Source organism: Marmota monax, unplaced genomic scaffold (assembly GCF_021218885.2).
Source record: "Marmota monax isolate L192 unplaced genomic scaffold, Marmota_monax_Labrador192_F-V1.1 WCK01_AAM20220418_F8-fsc00041, whole genome shotgun sequence".
Lineage (NCBI taxonomy): Eukaryota > Metazoa > Chordata > Mammalia > Rodentia > Sciuridae > Marmota > Marmota monax.
The window spans coordinates 8554839-8575416 of NW_026695238.1; the positions used below are offsets into that span (position 1 = coordinate 8554839).

At 39.3% G+C, this 20578-nt stretch overlaps 1 protein-coding gene across 9 annotated transcripts in view; it reads right to left on the minus strand.

Annotated features, from left to right (window-relative positions):
* Dock10 (dedicator of cytokinesis 10) overlaps positions 1–20578 on the minus strand; it is a 234253-nt gene that overhangs the window by 35803 nt on the left and 177872 nt on the right. For all 9 annotated transcript variants that reach the window (XM_058577514.1, XM_058577513.1, XM_046439593.2 and 6 more), the window contains exons 25-33: positions 19662–19731; positions 16046–16159; positions 13500–13571; positions 8659–8805; positions 7097–7180; positions 4787–4883; positions 3067–3111; positions 323–498; positions 80–196 (exon numbers count right to left, since the gene is read on the minus strand). In XM_058577514.1, coding sequence (XP_058433497.1) covers positions 80–196; positions 323–498; positions 3067–3111; positions 4787–4883; positions 7097–7180; positions 8659–8805; positions 13500–13571; positions 16046–16159; positions 19662–19731 — 922 coding nt within the window. The remainder of the gene's footprint in view (positions 1–79; positions 197–322; positions 499–3066; positions 3112–4786; positions 4884–7096; positions 7181–8658; positions 8806–13499; positions 13572–16045; positions 16160–19661; positions 19732–20578) is intronic.

Below are 20578 nucleotides of genomic sequence, written 5' to 3' on the forward strand. Positions count from 1 at the left end.
AACGAAATTATCCATGGTATAAAGAGGAAAAGGACAAATCTCTGTTAATACAGAAATTTGAAATGCTATGCAAACTTACCTGGTTAGATGTATTGACAGTAAAAGGGTACAGGTCCTTCAGGTAAATCCTTGGCATATTGTCCAGAAGCATGCCATACAGGGGCATGTATAAACTTGCTATCTGGGCCTGCTTTCTCTAGGTGAAAAGGTAGCCAGAAGAGATGATTCACATAAAAATCAATAGGCTTGTAGGTCTGATGTGCATTTAATGCAGTGAGCCATTAAATGGTGTTTAGAGAAGGGAGAAAGGAAGACCACTTACTGGTTCTCTGTATCGATCATCAAATGAATGCTTAGCCATTAGATTTTTTAGGACAGCTAAAGCTAAGTGCCTGATATCTTGGTCTTCCTGCAGGGCAAAGCCAACTTCTCGGAGCAGAATCCCGATTAAGAAGTGTTTGCGGCAAAATTCATTTGTGACTGAATATTCAGGCATGTCTTCATTAGGAAAGAAAACAAAATATGTTTTTGAAAATCAAATAGTCACTCTATAATTGCAAAAGATATATCAGACAACTACTTTCATTGCTTGCCACTGGTAGGCGGTATTGGGGAATACAGTCTCACTACAGAGATATGTATTCTATCATCCAGAGGCATTCAGTGAGATAGGGCACGTTCTGTGCCCAGAAACACAAATGCAAACACAAACTAACACACCATGTCAACTGTTACATCTGATTAAAATGGCATGTTTACAGTACTACTGGAGTTGCATGAGAAAAAAATATTTTCTATAAGAATCAGGGAATGTAGAAATGGATATGCTGAGGTGGGCCTTTGAGGATGCTTTAGAGTTTGGAAGTACAGGTGGAGGCAGGGGAGGTCAGACAGGAGGTTGGGAGAAGAAGGGGTAGGGTTTTTGTTGGCATAAAATTCTGCAGGCACAGGTATTTGGAGGGCACAGGTATTTGGAGGGCACAGGTATATGAGGTCCAGTTGGCACAGCCACCAAAAGAGACCTGAAAGAAGGGTTGGGGTTAGGTGACTGAGGAACTTAAGTTCAAATCCCTTGGCTGGCATTTAGGTCCCTTTGCCATTTGCATTCCTGTAGGAAAGGTTAACACACTACAGTCTGGCTTGAAGTTCTGTGGCCTGATGAGACCTGCACTCTGTTGACTAATTGAGATAGCGGCAGGGTGTAAATGAATTAGACAAAAGGGGGATGTGGGGTGACAAACCCAACACAAAGAAGGAGGGACAGGAGAGGAGATGGTGCCTGGGCTGGGGCAGTAGGAATTGAGTAGCAGAAGCAAAATCAGGACAAGTCTGCTGAAGGATGTGAGGGGCAAGGAGAGAGGAAAGCCAAAGGGGGCTGCAAAATTATAAGCATGAACTATGAGAAAAGATGTGAAAATTTCCAGTAATAACAGATTTTTTAGAATCATCCATCTCACTTCATAAGTGCAACTATTAATAGTAGTTCCAGCCCCTCCTGTAAGAAAACACGGGGAAAAAAGCTCCTTCATGCTGATATGGATGATAATTTTATGAATATGACCCAAAAGCACAGGGAACAAAAGCCAAAATAAATAGGTGAAACTACATCAAGCTAAAAGGTTTCTCAGAAGCAAAGGAAACAAAGTGAAAAGATAACTATAGATTGTGAGACCACACTTTTGCAAAATATAAGCCTGAGCAGGGGTCAATACAGTAGGAACTCACCCAACCCAAGAGCAAAAGAACAACCCGATTAAAAACTGGGCAGGGGACCCGAACAGGTATTTTCCTAAAGGAGACATAAACAGGAAAGGGAAAACCTGCTCCATCATGCTTTCTTTATCCACTCATGAGTTGATGGACACAGGTTGTCTCCTTTCCCTTGTTGCAGTTAATATGGGAGTGCAGAAGGCTCTTTGGCATACAGATTTTATTTTATTTAGACATATACCCAGTTAGGGGATTGCTAAATCATATAGCAGATTTATTTATTTAGTATCAGGGTACTAGAGATTGTACCCAGAGGTAATTAGCCACTGAGTTACTAAGTTGCTTAGGGCCTAAGGTTAAATCCCTTAGCAGGCATATAGGTCCCTTTGCCATTTGCATTCCAGGCTTTGAACTTGGCATCCTCCTGTCTCAGCCTCCTGAGTTGCTGGGATGACAGGTCTGTGCCACTGGGCCCAGCTTATTTTAAATTTTTTGAGTAATATCTGTGCTGTTATACATAGTGGCTGTACTAATTTACATACCCACCACCTTTTCTCTATGCATTCTCACCAGCACCTACCATCTTTAGTCTTTTTGATATGAAATCAGCATTTTGAAATATCTGCACTCCCATGTTTATCTAAGAGTTCTTCAAGGTAGTCAGGATATGAAAACAACTGAAGTGTCCATGTGTGGATGGGGAGATAAAGAAAATAAAAGGTAGTATTATTCACTCTTTAAAAAAAGGAGGGAATATTCTGCCATGTGTAACAACATGGATGGAGTTGCTAAGTGAACTGAGCCAGACCTGGAAATACACTGCATGATCTCACTTAGATGTGGATTCTTCAAAAGTTGAACTCATAGAAACAGAGGGTAGGAAAGCAGTTACAGGAGGTGGGATTGAGAGAAACAGGATTTTGGTCAAAGGATGTAAACTTTTAGTTGTAAGATAAATTGTGGACATCAGATGTATGGCATGGTGACTACAGTTAATAATAGTGTAGTGTATAATATTATATAAAATAGGTTACATTGAACAAGTATATATGATATACATATGTAAAATATATGAATTTTATTTATAATAACACTACAAAGATTTCTGATGCTTTGGGAAATTCAAAAATATCAACTTCTGGAGAGTAAAATATGAAAGAAATATATTAGTGAGTCATTAAATTATCTGTGACAAGATAAAAGTTCAGTCAATGTTTTGAATATTTTGATTATATGATATTAAATACAAGACTACTTATTAGCACCATGAAAGCTGGAGATTTATGGTATCTCTACTCATCAATATTATTAGACAACTGGATATTGATTAGGTAGGTAGTATAAGCTATTATTTACCTGAGGCGTGTAGCTCTTGAGTTGATTCTGAAGGTGTCAAAGGATCTAAATTTAATACAAATGAACAGAAAGTACATATATATACATATACATATATATATATATACACACATATATACATATACACTTTCAGTTACACACATATTCATTAACTATGTGTAATTTATAAGTGGAAAATTAAAATATATTTTTTAAAGTTATAACTGAGTCTCTTCAATATTTTTATTTTTCAGGAGGAATACCTTCGGTTGTTAATTGGTTTCCCTAAGGGAAAATGTCTTGAACAGAATTATTTTAGTAGCTCCTACAAAGGTTCTATTTTTCTATAAAATGAAACCAGCCTGTTTTGAAACACACTTTTATGTTCACTGTTTATAATATCAGACCTATCAAGAAATTGTCAGGCCTTTTTCTGAGGTATTAATAATGAACGAATGGAAATAAAATGACCAAATAAGAATTTGGTGCTCCTAAAAATCAACTTAGTTAACCAATAATAACTTGACCCTAACTTGTAAAAAAAAATTCAGAACCCTAAAAATATTATGGTCTAAAATATTATTTCTACCCTTTTTTTCTTTGGAAAGTGCTTTATGGGGGTAATATACATGGATTATGTTTAAGATTAAAATGCCACAACTTTTATAGGCTTGATACTATAATTTTCCCTCTAAAATAATGGTGCAAGCTATTGTAGGCTTAAGGAGCCTCTTTACCATCTTTGTTTCTGCTTTCATCATCTCAAGGCTGTTGTGAGTAGTTCATTCACTACTTACATGTAAAGCATTTCAAGTTCCTAAATTATTATAGTATTTTCTTTGCATCTTGGTGTCTAGATGGGTAATTTTCTATCAGGAACCTCCTACAGCTCCCCCAATACACACTTTTTAGTTTTCAAAATAATAAAGAAAAATATTTCCTACAGACTCTTTGTGCTTAAGTGCAGTCAACAGAAGACCCAGGCTCTCCTCCTGAGGCAGGTCTCCCTCTCTGGCCTGGGAGAGTCAAGTGTTTATGATGCTGTGCTCTTTCCTCCCTCCTAACCTTTCCTTCCTGTTCTTCCACTTTTCTTTGTACAATTCTTTGAAGTTCATTTTGACATAATTATATACACATTAATTGAAACTCCTAAATGATATTTTACTCACAAAGTATAACTTTCTTCCTGCAATTATTTTGATATCTCAAAATCAATGGAAAGCTCTCTTTTGGAGCCAGTAAAGTAAAACACAGGAAGATTACAGGTTACAATTCTTTGTTATAAACACCAGGTTTAAAATTGTGTTCATCTTTAGTGAAAATGGACAGACACAAACATTGAGAAACATAGAGTTGTATTCTTTAACCATATACAATCAACTTCTTTTGAACTTTAATGATCAGATTATCTGGCTCTGAGATTCACGTTACAATTGCAGATAACACTATGATTGAGAAGGTAAGAAAACAATAACTAAAGGCAAAATGAATAAAAGTGTGGGAATTATTAATCAAATGATAATTAAAATTATTATTATTTTTAGGTACCAGGGATTGAACTCAGGGGCACTCAGCCACTGAGCCACATCCCAGGCCCATTTTGTATTTTTATTTAGAGTCACCATTGCTGAGGCTGTCTTTGGACTCGAGATCCTTCTGCCTCAGCCACTGGGATTAGAACTGTGTGCCACCAAAACTGGCTAATTAAATTATTAATTAATAAAACTCGGGGAGTTATTACCTGGAATGTTTGCTGATCTTATGGGAAGACACAACGGAATAAAATGCTCATGTTGACATACTTCTTGGAGAAAATCAAATTTATATTGGCACAATGTCTGAAAAAGAGTCAAACTGAATGACTATGATTTATACACCAAGGAAGTCAATAGAAACAAACTAAATCTGCACTTGAATCTTACTCATAAAAAGAGGGAGTTGCTATTGTGTGGTCAGCAAATAACTGAGTTTAAAGGATTCTGTGCCCTCTGAAGTGGTACTTGTGTGAAGCTCCCTGTCTTTGGAGACTGCTCAGGGTTCCTCAAGAAAGATCCCATTTGTAACCTACATGAGGCTTCTATGAGACAAGGTCCTGAGTCATGTTTTGTGCTTTTTTAAGTTTATGTCATAACAAGTTTATTGTGATAAAAATCCTGCTGCACCCTAGGTACACTGTTCTCTCAAAAACTACACTTAAGTCATAAACAGACTCCTACAATCAGCAACCGAGATCCAGAGCTAAGGAAGTTAAGGAAGTCGGTGGGTGGTGCAGATCTTTTATAAGAGTGAAATGCTGTATGATACTTCTTAGGGACGTTATTTAATTCTGCTTTCTTCCTTGCCCTATCAAAAAGGTCTAAGGTTTCAATAATGGTTGAATGTGGACAATGACAGTGTAGTCTAGATGTGGTCTATGATGAATGACTGTGGCACATGTGTTAAGAACAACTGCATCCCAAGGACCACTAGCACATTCATAAGTGGTCTATTTTTACCTCATGCAGGCTAAGTAACCATTCTTTAAGACCAAATTAGATCACCATTATTATATTCACTAATATCAGCTCACACACAAAAAAAATATATCCCATGTACTCAAGATGCCCTAGGATTGTAGTTTGGGGTATCATCAATTAATAATTTAAAATACTACCATTTTAAATAAGTACAGATTTCACATATCCTCTTATACAACATAGTGAACAGGAGTGTAAATTAATCACATGTTAATTATTTTTCATGGAGAACTTTACTCATTCTCTTTTGTTTTTGGAAATATATATAATTTGGTTCTACTGCAATTTTATCTCAACCAATATTCTGCAAATTTCATGAATAATGGAACACAAATATACACTTTCAAGAAATGTTTAGAGAGAAATTGAATTTTCAAACCAAATTACATTTAATCATGTAATACCCCCGATCAAAAGTAAATTTTTACTGCTGCAAAACTATTGTTCAGGCTCCCAAGCATGACATAAAAGGCTTAAAAATGCCATTATTTACTTTTGGTCTTTTTATATATATATTTTTAAAACAATAATTTCCCCTTGGAGAATTACTTCCTTCCCAATTCAAAAATAAAGCTGAATGGGAAACTATTATTTCAGGTGACTCATCTTCCCTCTTTAAGAGTCAGGTGTATGACACAGAGCAGGTTGATCACATATTTCCTCTACAGAATGTATTTGAGAAGCAGGTGCAGTAGCAGCGGCAGCCGCAGTGCCCTGGCCAAATGGCCCCTCATTTGTGATTATTCTGAAAGTGCGCTCACTGGTCCTTGCTCTTCTCAATACCTAGTTCTCTAGCTGTTTACTCAATGCCATTACTCCTAACCTCCTTCCAGTATCTTCCCTTTGGATCAAACTGGAGTCCGCTTCTGTTTCTTGCCACTGGAAGAAAACTTAACTGATAGAACTTTGTTGATCTGCCAATTTCAGTCTTAGATTCCTCTAGCATGTGCCATATGATAGCTCAGTGGTCTGAACTCGAGAGTGCATAAGAATTACCCCACTTGAAAATGTGAAAGAGTCACCCGAATGTCCCATTAAAACAGACTTCTGGGCTTTTCTGATGCTCCCTCACTGGTCTGGGAATCACACTTGAAGAACTACTACTGCTCAGGAATTCCTTCCTCACCTCCTGGCTCATGCCCCTGTTTGGGTAGGGTGATTGGCCCAAATGAATTGTCCATTTTGCATAGGACTTAAGGGTGACAGGGAAGTAAGACTTCCAGTGATAAACCAACACAGCCCAGGATAAACCCGACTATGGAAACTGCAGCTGGAGAAAGCCAGCGGCTGCACCTCCCACAGGAAGTAGAAACAGAGGCAAACACTTTCCTCCACTCCTTTGTCTTTCATTAAGGAAGGACCTGGGAGACTTGCTCAGTAGATGGACCATTTAAAAGCCTGCCTCTCCTTGGCATAGACATTATTTTCTGATGTAGAAAATACCTTACATTTTAAGGTAGATCTACATGTGTATCAGTTTACTTATTTACAATGCCAGAGTTTAGCAAGCAGTCACTCCAGCCCATGGCTCTTACCTTGAGGTCCCCAGAGGAGAACATGCTGATGTAATTGTTAACCATCCGAAACACAAACCCTCGGTCCATAAACGTAAAGCAGCGCTAAAAGGGATAAAAGTCTACTTTCAAACATCTTTACTAGAGGAGTCATCAAAGATTTTAGGAAAGATGATGATATATTTTGAAGCAAAATAACATTTAATTAAATGGGTTAATTAAAAATGCAGCTTCATAACTGTACCTTATATGTGTTTTTTAAAAAAATCTTTAAAATGTGCTTAAGCATTCTTCCACATATGGCAACTAATTGAAATACTCTATATAGTATATACTTCAGAAAGTTACAAATCTGTATTTATCAACTATATAAAACATCACTTAGTATTTTCAATGAAATATTAATAGCGATGAAATATTAATGATTTTCCCAAATATTTTATTCTGTGAAGTGCTTCAAATAAACTACCAGTATAACAATAATTTTTATGTCCATAGGTCTTAAAATGTGGTAAATAACTAAAGTAATATTTTTTTCTCCTTTACCCTCTTCCCCTTTAACCCTGACGATCCTTTTCTCTCACTGGAAGCAAGGAAAGAGAAAAGAAAAAATGAGAGGCAAAACATTGAAAAATAAATAAACTCAGGTAAGAAAAAACTATAGTGTATAATTTGGAGTAATTTTTAACACATTAGAAAATAATTTAGACCAAATTAAAGCACAACAAAGACGACCCAGGTTAATTTCTCATCCACTGCCATAGCTTCTCAATGTTATATTACCAGCGTTTATTTATGAATTCTCACAGTCCCCCAGCATGTTCTTGCATCTAACATAAAGAAACAACTAAAGTGGCTTCATCAAGGTTATTGTAGTCATCTGCTGTATAACAGAAGGAAGAGAAGAAAAACACTGTCTTTCTAATTAAGTTCATTGTCTGCTACATGATTACCATAATTCTGCATGTTGACTTTTTTTTGACTTTACATTTTCATCTTTTCAATTCAATATGAATCCCTGTAACCCAGAGAAACATAACTGGCCTCCCTATACATCCAGATTCGAAAGTTGTTGCTGCATATTTAAATCGATAATTTTCTTTTCATATGATCCTTGAGTAATCTTTACATCATCTAAAGCCTCCAGGTAATAGACCCAAAGTGATCAATTCCCAAAGGTTTTTCCAAAGTGGCTATTTGATATGATTGTTACAACCATCACAATCTGCAGTGCCATTTCAAGGGCAGAAATGCTTCAGAGAATAATACTGTCACAATGCAGCTTCTCCTGCAAACATTTCATTTTTCTCTTTAAAATTATTTAGAAATACTATGATTTGACAACACTCAAATGGATACTTTTATCCATTTAAAATATCTCCTTAATATTTCCTCAAGGAGAGACTCCAAATTGGAAAAAAAAAATGAAGAAGTATTTAAAGCAGGAAAAATGTGTAATGAGAACATGCATCTCTCTGTGTTAGTTTTGACTCTTTATCACAGAGATGCGAGTCCATGAACATTTAGCCAACTTGCACTTCCTGCCACGGGGTGTGAGCAGAAACGCAGACTCATAATTGTACCTTAAGAAATCTGGCCACGCTGTGGTTCGCCCGTTTGGTTTCTTCAAGTGCATCTTTGTATTTCCAAATCACATGGTCGGACAGGACCATCACAAGATTGTCCAACTCACTTTGGTAAGATTCAGGAAATCTTTGAGTCCGGGAAAGCTGTGGAAAGAATGGATTATTCATAATGTAGCATGTGAAATACTAAGTGGGGAGGAAATAAAGAGACTTACTTTATAGATTGACAAATAAAGAGCCCTTTTGCAAACTTGAAGGCAATAATAAATAGAAGACTTTTATATTTCAAGGTCGTGATTTCCACCATTTTCATTTAATGTTCCTTTCTATTTTGGTCAATAAATTTTCACCTTTGCATTAAAATTTGAATTACTACATGTTAACTGCAAACTATTCAAACAATAAAGAAATGTACAAAGTAAAATGCAAACTTTTAAAAAGCTCTCTCACATCTTAATTACCTTCTCTTGCTTCTTGGGGAGTATCTACTGTTAAAAATTTAATGAATATTATCCTAACAGTTTTTGGATGTATAGCTCCATTTAACTCAATTTTAAATTTTAAACTCATATTTTGATTCTTTTAGAACTAGGAGTCCCCTAATAAACAGCTACTAGAAATCAGTGAACGAGATGAGTACAGAAATTGGTTTGAAATGTTCCCTAATAACGGATGTGCTTTAGCTAACCTTAACATCCTGGTCCCAGTATGTGCCACAGGGAAGGAGTGACAGTGAGGCCTCACAGGTTAAGATGCTTGTGACACAAGGCACAGAAGGGCTTGGCAGTGAGATTACATAACACTGAATAAAACTTTGTGAGTCCTGTTTGGACTTCTGTACATGAGGGGGAAGTTTGAGATGGCTGAGTTGTCTCCACGACTTAAATTTATATAGACATTTTCTATAGGATCAGTAAAATTCATTCATTTTTACAAGTTGCATTTAAAAATTAGACCCAGACACATTTTCACTACACACAGAAACAGAATTTAGAATTAGATGGCAGCATATATGAAAGCAACAATCACTTTTTAAGTCATCAAAGCACATTTGTAGTTTCCTATTTTCATTTGTGATTTTCTAAGACCCAATAATTATGTCAATGCCTGTTTTCTCCACAATGCCCTGGGCTTTGCTATTGCCTTTCTTCTTCCTTTTTTCATCCCTATCTTTCAAAGGCATCCTGTGGTCTACCTCTACTCTTAAACCAAAGACTTTCAGCCTGTTCTCTGGAAGAACATCAGGAAGGCTTGAGGTGGAAGAATTCCTGTACAGAGATGGTGGCATCCTGTCTCAGGACAGGAGAAGGAAGTGAGATGACAGCAGGCTTCCTGAGCTGCAGAGCTGAACAAGGAGGACAAGCTGGGCTATGGGATGGCCAAGACGATGAGCAGTAGGCCCTGGAGACAAGGGCTTAACATCAGCATTTGGGAGCTCTTAGGAGCAAGGAGAGCAATGGGGAGCAAAAGTCTGAGCAGTTCAGTGGACCTTTGGGGTAAGAGATGAATGCGAGAAGCTGTTCAGTAGCTCCCAGGAAACAGGGACTCACCTTAGCCTGAAGGCAGGGGGTGCTACTGGCCTAACCATATTGGGTCTCTCAGAGGAGCAGCACCTTTTTATACTCCCTAAATCTCCTGAAATTAGTGACTGAAATTTCTCTAACGGTGAAGAAGGCCATTCACTTCATAATTTATAAAGAAAAAAAAAAGAACAGCTTGGGAGAAGTTTACTATAATTGTCTTTATGCAAAATGATGATTTCAGGTCTTTTCCTATTGTGATCAGTAGAGATGGTGAGAAAATTGTCAGTGTTGGGCCCCTGAAAGAACTCTGGAGGGTGGGGTTATCAGTGAAGCTGGTAATGAGAAGCAAGCCTGCGTCATGGAAGGTGGACTGGTGGACACAGTGTTGTGTGTGATCATTTATTCCTAGGCTGCTCATGGGTGTGCCCTGTGACCTACTTATGTGAGAAGATGCACAGTGGTGATAACTGGAGGAGAACTTTCCCCTAATCCATTCTTTTACAGATGAGAAAATCAATTCTGAGATGTTAAATGTCATTTTTATCATCTAACAAGTTGGTGACAGGGGAGGGATTATGATGGTGAGGATTTCCAGTCTGGCTTAATGACAGAGATGGGAATCGTTCTAATCTTTATTTTAGATTTTTCTCTTCCTTCCAGGCCGGAGGCTCTTATCTCTGGAAGTGGAAGAACAGATGCAGCCACAAAGCAAACATAGGACTTAAGGTGAAGAGTTGGGAACAGCAGAGATTAAAGGTACAGCCCACACATTTGTTATGCTAAGGTCAAGGCCACGGTGGGAAAGGCCTGGGGCCTGGAAGCCTCTGGATGGAACTTCTGGGTGGGTGACCTTAAGGAAGTAGCACAGTGCCCTTAACCCTTAGTGTTGATAGAAATGTCCTACCCTCCCCACTAACAGCCAGTACTTCTCCCATATGAGAGACACCCCAAAGGCAAACTCCTGGGAGCTGAACCCCCTCCTGTCCTGGGACTGAGGACTTCTTGGGATGAATAAAGTGGGAAAGACAATGTACTACAAGGGGCTGTAAAAATTAGCTAGTGTGTATGAGCAGGAGCCAGGGGAGTACCTGAGACTGGACACTAAGGGGTTTCTAAGAGGCCAGAATGTTAAAGGGGTAAATTAGAATTTAAAGGCAAGAGGGTGCTTTTTGGGGCACAGGACCAAATAAAGCCTCAGAGATAGGCAACTCACTGCTAGGGTGGCTCTCAGAATCAAGGAGATGGGCCACTTAAGGGAAAGTTGGAAATGTCTGAGTTACCTTGGCAGAGGAGGGAGGACAGAGTGAAAGATGGAGGAAATGGACATGTGGGAATGGCCATGAGACCAGAAGAGCCACCAGAGTATCAGGTTCCACAGGAAGGTCCAGGAAACACACTCCGCACCCAGGTCATCAAGAAGGTGCTTGAGACAAACCTCACTCAGATGTTCAGTGGTGCCTCCTTGTCTGCAGGTAGGAGGAGCAACAGCTGTGGGGACCACGGGCCACCATAATCGCAGAGGCCCTGTGTGGTACTTAATCTCCATCGGCCAGGAGGCTGTAGCTATTATAAATAGCAAGGTTGGAGGAAAGCAAAGGGGGCTTGACTCTCAGGACCTGTGGAGCTGGCTAGCGCTGTGCAGAAACCCTACAGACAAAACAAAGCAACCAGCAATGGTGGCAATTTGCATCCATTAAGTACGAAAGAAGGAACATCTGGCAGATTGAGATGCTCACTCCAATAAATAGTCGTGATGCCCTTCTTTCTCCTGGACCTGAGTCAATGTTCATATCTGGTATACATCAAGTGAAGAGGTGGCAGGGTCCCTAATGGGAAACCCATAAAATAGTACTAAGTATACACTATAATGATTCTACCACTTTTATTTTATTTTCCCCCAAATGCCCTACAGCCATTTGTTCAGGCTGCTGTCCACTGGGGAGAGGGGAATAATAACACATTTCAAGGACATTTGGATACAGATCCAAGTTGAAATTGATATCTGGAAACCAAACACATCTCCATGTCTGCACTGTTAGAGTGAGGACTTGCAGGGATTAAAAACGGAGTCTTGACTAAATTTCTGTTAACAATAGGTCCACTGGGTTCAAAGATCCAGCTAGGAGTCAGTTAACTGGTCACAACTGTACAGTGGGAATTGACAAAATTGACATTTGGAGCAACATTACACTGACTGTGGGTCCTGTGGTACTATCCTAGTGGGGAAGCCATATGGACGCTCTGACGTTGCTTCTCCCCCACAAAAAGAGTAAATCAGAACAGCAGCCCTAATCCCTGTCACGCCGCCTCATGCAATGTTATTCTGTTCTGATTTACCCTCCTGGAGGGGAGGAGACAGTGCCAGAGTCTTGTCCTTGGTCTTACCCAAATGAGAGCTGAGAGAAATAAGTGTGGAACGGAGGTGATGCCTCTGGATGTGTCTTGGTCCTCCTTGTCCAGTTGTGATTGTGAGTTGTCATATGCAGCAACCTGCCCCAAGTGGAGTGTGAGTACTGAGGCTGAGAGCACTGTGGAATTAGGGTTTGGGTCCCACTATCAGGTAAGTTAGCAAGAATTTCAGAGCCCGAGCTAGGGTGAGGGGATTGAGAATGGATTGTAGTGCAGGTAAGTGATGACTACGAGGTGGCCCCTAAGGAGACCTGCTGCCATGATAGGAGCTGTAGTTAATCCTCTCAGGTAAAGAGTCTCAATGGAGCTGAGGAAGAGCAAATTCAAGAATGTGTGCAGTGTGCTATGCAGACTGCAGACTGTGGAAGCCATAGCCATGCACAGCTCAGATGCTCCTGCAAGACAATCTATTGGGAAGAATGTAAAAAGACATTGAGTCAAGCACACACCATGGCCACACTCTCCCCATGCTGCTCCCATTCAAAGAATGAGCTTGCCGAGGTCCTAGAGCTAGATGATCTGCAGAATCCTATAAAGAGCCTTCTTTGTTCTCAGACTACCCACTGGCCTGGCCAAAACTTTCTCATTGAATGGCCCTTTCCAGCCAATCCTCCTTCCTTCTTCATTTTCTTTTACACACATCAGAACTTCCTATTTCTTTTTTCCTGTCCCTTTTTCCTTTATAGCTATTTTTGCCCAAGAAATTTTTTGTGCTTGTAATTTTTTCCTGGCGTCTGCTTTTGAACGGGTCTCTACTGACATACATGATCATTTCCTCCGCTTAAAGAAAACAATTAACATACATTGCTAAGGTTTCCAAAGCCAATAAAAATGGAAATAACGAGAACCTGTTCATCAGTGAGATTGCTGGCTGACATTATATGACTATATTATACATGATCTTACCTGGATTTTATTTGTGTCAATCAAGTGCTGTGCCATTGATTTGAGGATAATTGCAAAGAAGAACCAGGAATGCTGTTAGGAAAAGGAAGAGACAATAATAACTTATTGTCCTATGGTAAAATAATGATAATTCTGTTCTTCACAGTATGTGATATTATCCCACCTTTATCTTAATCTTGTATTCTTTGAAGCTAAATGAACCAGGGCAATAATATAGTTCCATTATTTCAGGATGATCTTTACAAAGATACAATGGTAAAAGTACATGTCAGATATTTTGGTTTCTCAATTGTCTCAAAAAATCTTTAGACTAAAACAAGTTTCTAGTTTACTTGGCATGACTGATAACGAATAATTGTTTGTTCATAGGATGCTCTATTTTTTTCACTTAGTTAAGAAAACTATAACTTTTCACAGCAAGCCAATCCCTAAAATTTCCAGGGATCTTGGGGAGTGTAAAAATAAAAGGTTATATGTTTAAACAGAAATTAGAAGTCAAGCTGACAAAGTGCTAAATAAAATGCTCGCTCATCCTACCTTGAAAAATATAACTTCATAACACTCTGGACTGCCACATCCAATGTGGGATCTGGGCAGAGCAGGACCCTTGCCCCTCCTGCACCTTGAGGGGCCTGGGGCCCAAGTATGTCTGTCTTTCCTGCATATCAAGAGATGTCCATGATCCTGCTTTTCCTCTCTGCTGGTGAGGGCTCCTTCCTGGGGTCTGGCATTGCACCTAGGCAACTAGATCCACACTCTGGAGGAAGGACATAGGAAGGGTCTAAGCAGCCCTGGAACCGGGTGGAGGCTCCTGGGCCTCTCCAGGTCTGGAAGGGAGGTGGGTCTTCCACTGGGTATGTTTTCTTAGTTACTCTATATGTTGGCCTTGAGAATGGGTGCATGTTCTAAGGCATGAGGTGGAGGGGGTGCCATACATTGTCACCACATCACATAAATGATCACCATTTACTTATTTGCTCTAGTGTGAATGAACACTGAATTATATAGCCACTTTTAGGGTGATACAATGTTGTCAAAAATTTTTGAGCACACAGTCCTAACTCCAGAGGATTGACTGAGATGAGAAGGAGCAGAGGCAGTTGTGGCTTAATGAGGGGATCAATTCTTAGTAAAAAAAAAAAAAACGAAAGAGAAGTAAAATTCACATGGTCAGGAACACTGAATGAAACCAAGGCCTACTGCAACAATATCCTGTCTCCTATCTTGCCCAGAATGGCTTTTTTTTTTGGTGTGAGTGTGGTGCTAGGGATTGAACCCAGGGCTCTGTGCATGCAAGGCAGGTACTCTATCAACTGAGCAATGTCCCCAGTCACCAGAATGGCATTTTTAACCTTCATGCCAACTGTCCCAACATTTGTCTCTGAATTCAATCACTCTCACAACGGCCCTTGGACATACCAAACAACCCACGCTTCTCCGACTTCATCTCACCAGCTAACCTTCCCCTAGCCTCTGCTCCACATGCTGTACTGCTGCCCTGTGACTTATCAAAGGTCCTTCCCTCCAAAATGCCACTGGATGATCCCCAAGGCAAGCTCCCTCCCTCCGTCAGGACAATTTCTACTCTGCTATTGCCTTCTTCATGGGCTCCAACCTGCCCACCCTAGTTGAGATTTCAAATCAAACTCTTTGTCCTCAGGACCCCCAGTTCCTCTGCTGTTGCACATTTTCTTTTCAAATCTGATTTCTCACCTTTAACATATAATTTATTCATAAATTACATGTGTAATTTTATTTTCATTCCCCAGTAGAACATAAGCTCCTCAAGGGCAGAAATTTTCATTCTGTTCTCTGATGCATCCCAAGTGTCTAGGAGTGTGCCTGCTGCAAGAGGAGCCCTTGGGATACATGGGGTGGACAAATGGAATGAATATCCTCATAGGCTTAATCCAAGAAAACGAACCGCTTCACCCAGGATAATTTGATTTTAGTGAACTCCTGGTGATGCTTGTTGATCCTGACTTCCTTTTTCAGCTATACCCTATCAATGGTTCATTCCTGAAGTCCCAACAGATAATTAAATTTAGCTTAGGCCTAAAATCAGGATTCCATAATAATTTAGAGTTACTGTTTATAAGCTTCTCACATGATCCAGCTGTGTTTTAATTCTTCGAGACCTAAAAGTGGCTGTTGCTCAGTTTTGCTGTCTTCCGTGTGCTCATTCACATAGCACAGTTGATATTTTTCAAGGTATTTTTTCTCTTAACAGTGACTAAAAGTCCCCAAATGCTTTATTGTGTTACATGGAGAATTTTGAATGTTTTAGATCATTTTCAATGGTTAATGATTGTGCCTTTAGCCCAAAGCTCTTAAAAGATTGAGTCCAATCTACTTTTCTCTGTTTCTCTTGACACAGATCTCCTTTGCTTAATATTTTTATATGCTACAGTTTCATTATGAATCTTCTGTCAGGAACCAGAAGAAAAATTACCCATGAAATTCAGAGAGTTCTATCACTTTCCAGGTCACAGGAGGGATCCACCCATTATACCAACAACTGATCAGCTGTTCTCTAAACTTTTTACCTTCAGGACATGCTTTACTGTTGTTGAGTCATTCGATTTCAAAAGACCAGTCACATTTTTCGCCAGCTCCTCATGTATCGTTCTCTCCTTGCATACGCTGGCCTTGAACACGAACTGAAGAAAATCCAAAAAGGAAACCAAGTTAATTACTTAAAAAAAAAGCCTCAGAAATTAGGCCACATGAATAACTCATTACTCAGAATTATCTGCTCATGCCAGATTTTGTCATGAAATAAATGAAGGCCCACTGGTAAGAGTGGTACACACCTGTTCCTACTTAGGGCTTTGCACGGTAGGGCCTTGCTCACCTAGGCTCTCCTTCAAAGTCTTTTGGTAGAAATGGAGAGAAAGAGCCAGAGAGCCATTTAGCGAGTTCAAGGAAACATGGAGGGCTTTGACCCACCTACGTAGGACACATTCCCCTTCTCCTTCCTTCCACTGGTAACGGATGTCATGGTAGCAATTCTTCATCCTGAAAGGGTAGAGCACCCACTCAAATAGCCAAGTGGGGAAGCAGGTGCCTTCCAGAGGCCGATGGGCTAGGTCCCCCCAAGCCCAGGCTCTACCATCCCAAGCTCAGACGCAGCTAGGGACAGGTTCCTGAGAATCGGCTGGCAGTCAGATGACAAGTCCTGTTTATATATATATTTTTTCAAAAAAGATTGGTTTGGAGCTGATTTTCATTATTTTTTCATATCTTTAAAGAATATTCATATCCATTAATGGACATAAATCTGTTTCAAATGTAAAATGCTTTTCACTGTATTATAATATTTTAGTATGAGCTGGGTTTGCCTCAAGAAGGGTATTTCTTTTCACAATTCAGACTTCACTATGATTCAGAGGGAAGGTACACAAGAGAAGGGCTCAAAGCAGAGGCATAGTCACTTCCAAATTTATCGCCATTTCTTTGAACTTCGTAGCATATCAACACCATGGTGGAGCCTGAGTTTTGCAAGCTCATATTGAAGGAGAAAGACAAAGCTAATGGGTGCATGAAACTAGCTAAAGTTAAGAGCAACACAAATTTTCCCCTTAGAGATTATGCCTCGTCAGAGTAAAGTCATCAGCGACTCTCTAATGCCAAGCAGTTATCTAGCCAGAAGGGCTTTCTACTAGAGCTGAAATTTAAAATTGTGACTACTAGAACCTGTCAGTGCCAGAAATCACTGGAAACCATGGCATTTAGCTAGATTGACTTTAAACACACATTTTTGAAACAGACATGGTGTTTGTGTGCAGTCTGGATATTGTCAATGGAGTGAGGTAGCAGCATTTAGCACCACTGAACTTGAAATGGTGTTTTTGTTTACTTCTGAATAAATATAAAATTACACTGAATAGCACATGTTTCAAGGGCCTCCAAGCACTTTTTGGAAACAGCCCATCAGTTTTCATTATGATTCTTGCTGTGGGATTTAACATCAACCTGTATGTTAAATAATTTTTCCCACCTGGGGTAAAGATTCAGACTCTTTGATCAAGGGCAGGCTGTCAACAGTGTGGTGTGATGGGAGGCCAGTCACAGAATCAGAGCTGGATGTTCACTTGGTCTCTCTCCCTCACCTTAGGTGACAGAGGAGAACCCTGAAGGTGAGTGAGGCTGACTGCTAAAGTTGACCGTTAAACCTTTAGTGCACTCTCCCAAGTAGAGTGAAAGTTGTTTATCTTATTAGTAAGTATATGTTTAGATATTTGAATATATATTCTAAAATATCCTTAGGAATTGTTATTAATCTGAAATTCCACATCAGTACATTTCCAGATTTGAAGCACTTCAGAACAAACTAAACAAGCAATGGATCTCCTTTATTATACAGTGAAATGGTCTTGTCAGGATATTTCAGATATTCTGGTTAAAAATCAAGACCATGCATAAAATAAGTAGCATCACAGATGAAGAGTCTGAGAGCTGAGGAACTTAGAAGGAACTAGCCTTGACTGTCCCCAAAATAGACAGACTAGTGGGTCCTCAGTGTGATTTTCAACTATTCACTGGAATGAAGAATATAACACTGTGTTGAAATGAAGTGTGTGTACAGAGGATCAAGGGATGACTGTTTTCTTCTTAGTCTCTTTGGAGAATAGAAAATTGGAATACATAGGGTGAAATTTATCCAGATTCTGTTGAACAGTACACTCATCAATACCTATAAGAGTAATCTGTGATACTCTCTTAAACAGAGCATAAGCTAAAAAGGTATCTGTACATGGAACTGGATTTTTGTAATTGAAATGTGGGTTTTAGCCAGGCACAGTGGTGCATGCCGACAATCCCAGCTACTCAGGAGGCTGAGGCAGGAGATGGCAAGTTGGAAGCCAGCCTGGACAGCTTAGTGAGACCTTGTTTCAGAGTAAAAAATAAAAAGGGCTGAGGCTGTGGCTCAGTGATAGAGTATCCTGGGGTTCCATCCTCCAACCCCCAAAAAAGAAAGAAAGAAAGAATGAATGAAAGGAGGGTCTTATCAGGTAAAATCACAGGGCAGGGAAATCACCATGGAGTCACAGAGGATTGCCAGTATTCTTGCTGTTTTCAGGAAGGGCACATGCTTGTGCCCTCGTGTTTTGGGAAGACAGCCAACATTTCTGGCAGGTAGGAAATATATAGCATAAAACTATAGTGAGAACATGCCATCTGAATACCTATAGATGGTATCACAAGGGGCTTACTCCAGAATGCAATTCCTAGTTATTACCTTTACAGGTGCATTGATAACTGTAATTATTAGTATTATTTTAAAGATCAAGATTCTAGCATCAAAAGCCTAAATTCTTCTCTAGTTACATTTCGAGACATCTAGAATGTCTGAGTGTATGTCTGTCCATATATAGTATGAAGTATATTCTCTTAATTAAAAAGTCAGTGTCTCAAAAGATTTAATTTATACATAGACAAAAATTGCAATGCAGATCCTCTGCATATTATAAATCAGATTAAGGTATTTATCTCTGGGTAGTTCTTTCTTTGTATTCAAGGAGAAGACATGAGGTAGCAAGTGTGAAAGTGCAAACATCATCACAAGTTCACTGGCATTAATTCACAGGCCAACTGGAAATGAGAATAGAAACATCTCCGGGTGAGTGCTTGACACAGGACACTGAAGAAAGCAGTGCATATTGATGGGATGGGCAAGTGGTTCATGCCAGAAGATAAAGGACTTAACATACCAGAAGCAGGTACAAATATACAGTAACTGGGAAAATGAAATAACGCCTGAGAAAACAATAAAAAGAGCTAAGAAAATATTACAGAAGAAACACAGAGCATTCAACATACCTTGTGGAACAGTCTTCCCTATATTAACATTAGAATTTCATGTATTTGTAATCTTCACTTCAAGAGAAAAGTCCTTCCATCTTTTCTTCTATCCTTTTACTTTCCTCTCTCCCCATATAAATTTTGTTTGGACATACACACAGTAGATATACATTTACACATAAACAATACATCTAGCTCATTAATGCAAAAAGATGGAGTTCTGCTACAGGGAATTTAAAAATGGCGGGCACCTGGAACCAACTAAGGAAGAGAGCTTTTCACTTATTGTAGACAGGGAATGCGACAAGCCACACAGCATGAAGGGATAAGACCAATGTCCCAGTGGCAATTTCATACCTTAATGTATGACTGGACAGAGTGGTCGAGCTGCTCCTCATGGCACTTGGCCACAATATCGGTCAGCACCCTGGAAAAGCAAAGCTCATTAGTGGTCTTTTGCAGAAGGGAGAGAAACACCACTTTAATTTGTCATTTGATGCTTGGTAAACTGGGTGTTAATCATTGTTGGAAGAATGAATGAACCAGGTTCACACTTTTCTCTTGCTTTCCTCACTCAAATACCTGTGAACCATTTCCAACTCGGAACCTGGAAACACTAAGCTAAACACAGTGCCTTACGGCTGCTGTGACCCACTGGAGACTGTCTGACCAGGTTGAATTGCATTTGCTGATATCGTCTTCTTGGAAAACAGATCATTTTTTAGGATAAAATTAAAACCGAAGACTTTTAAAAGAGCTTGGCTTCCAACCTATAGACACACTCTGTACTTAGGAAAAATAAATTAGGTTAAGATACAGTTGGGTTTCTTTTCCTGCCTTGACTGGGTTAGGGGTACAAATAGTAGTAGTGGTGTGAGTGAATTTTTTAATTTTTATACTAATACTACTGGTTGCTTCATGTAGTGGTTAGAAATATCTTTGAATTTCAATGGACCTGTCAGCCCAGTATTTAAAAGGCTTGTCAACATAGACACACATAGCTGAATCGGGCATTAGATGAAGGTAGAGTTGGTTACTTTTCACATGAGCCCCAAACTGGCTGATATGGAACCATTACAGATTCTAAAATTGTCAGAACTTCAGGGCTCTATTTAAGAAGCTAAAAATCCCCACTCTGGACAAGAGAAGTAATATGCTGTAAACATTTACCAATAGAAATTTCCAGAATGCTGAAACTAATTTTTTAAAAAAATGAATAGTAGGAATACATGATTAAATGATTAATTCAAAACATTATTTCTATAAATGCATAA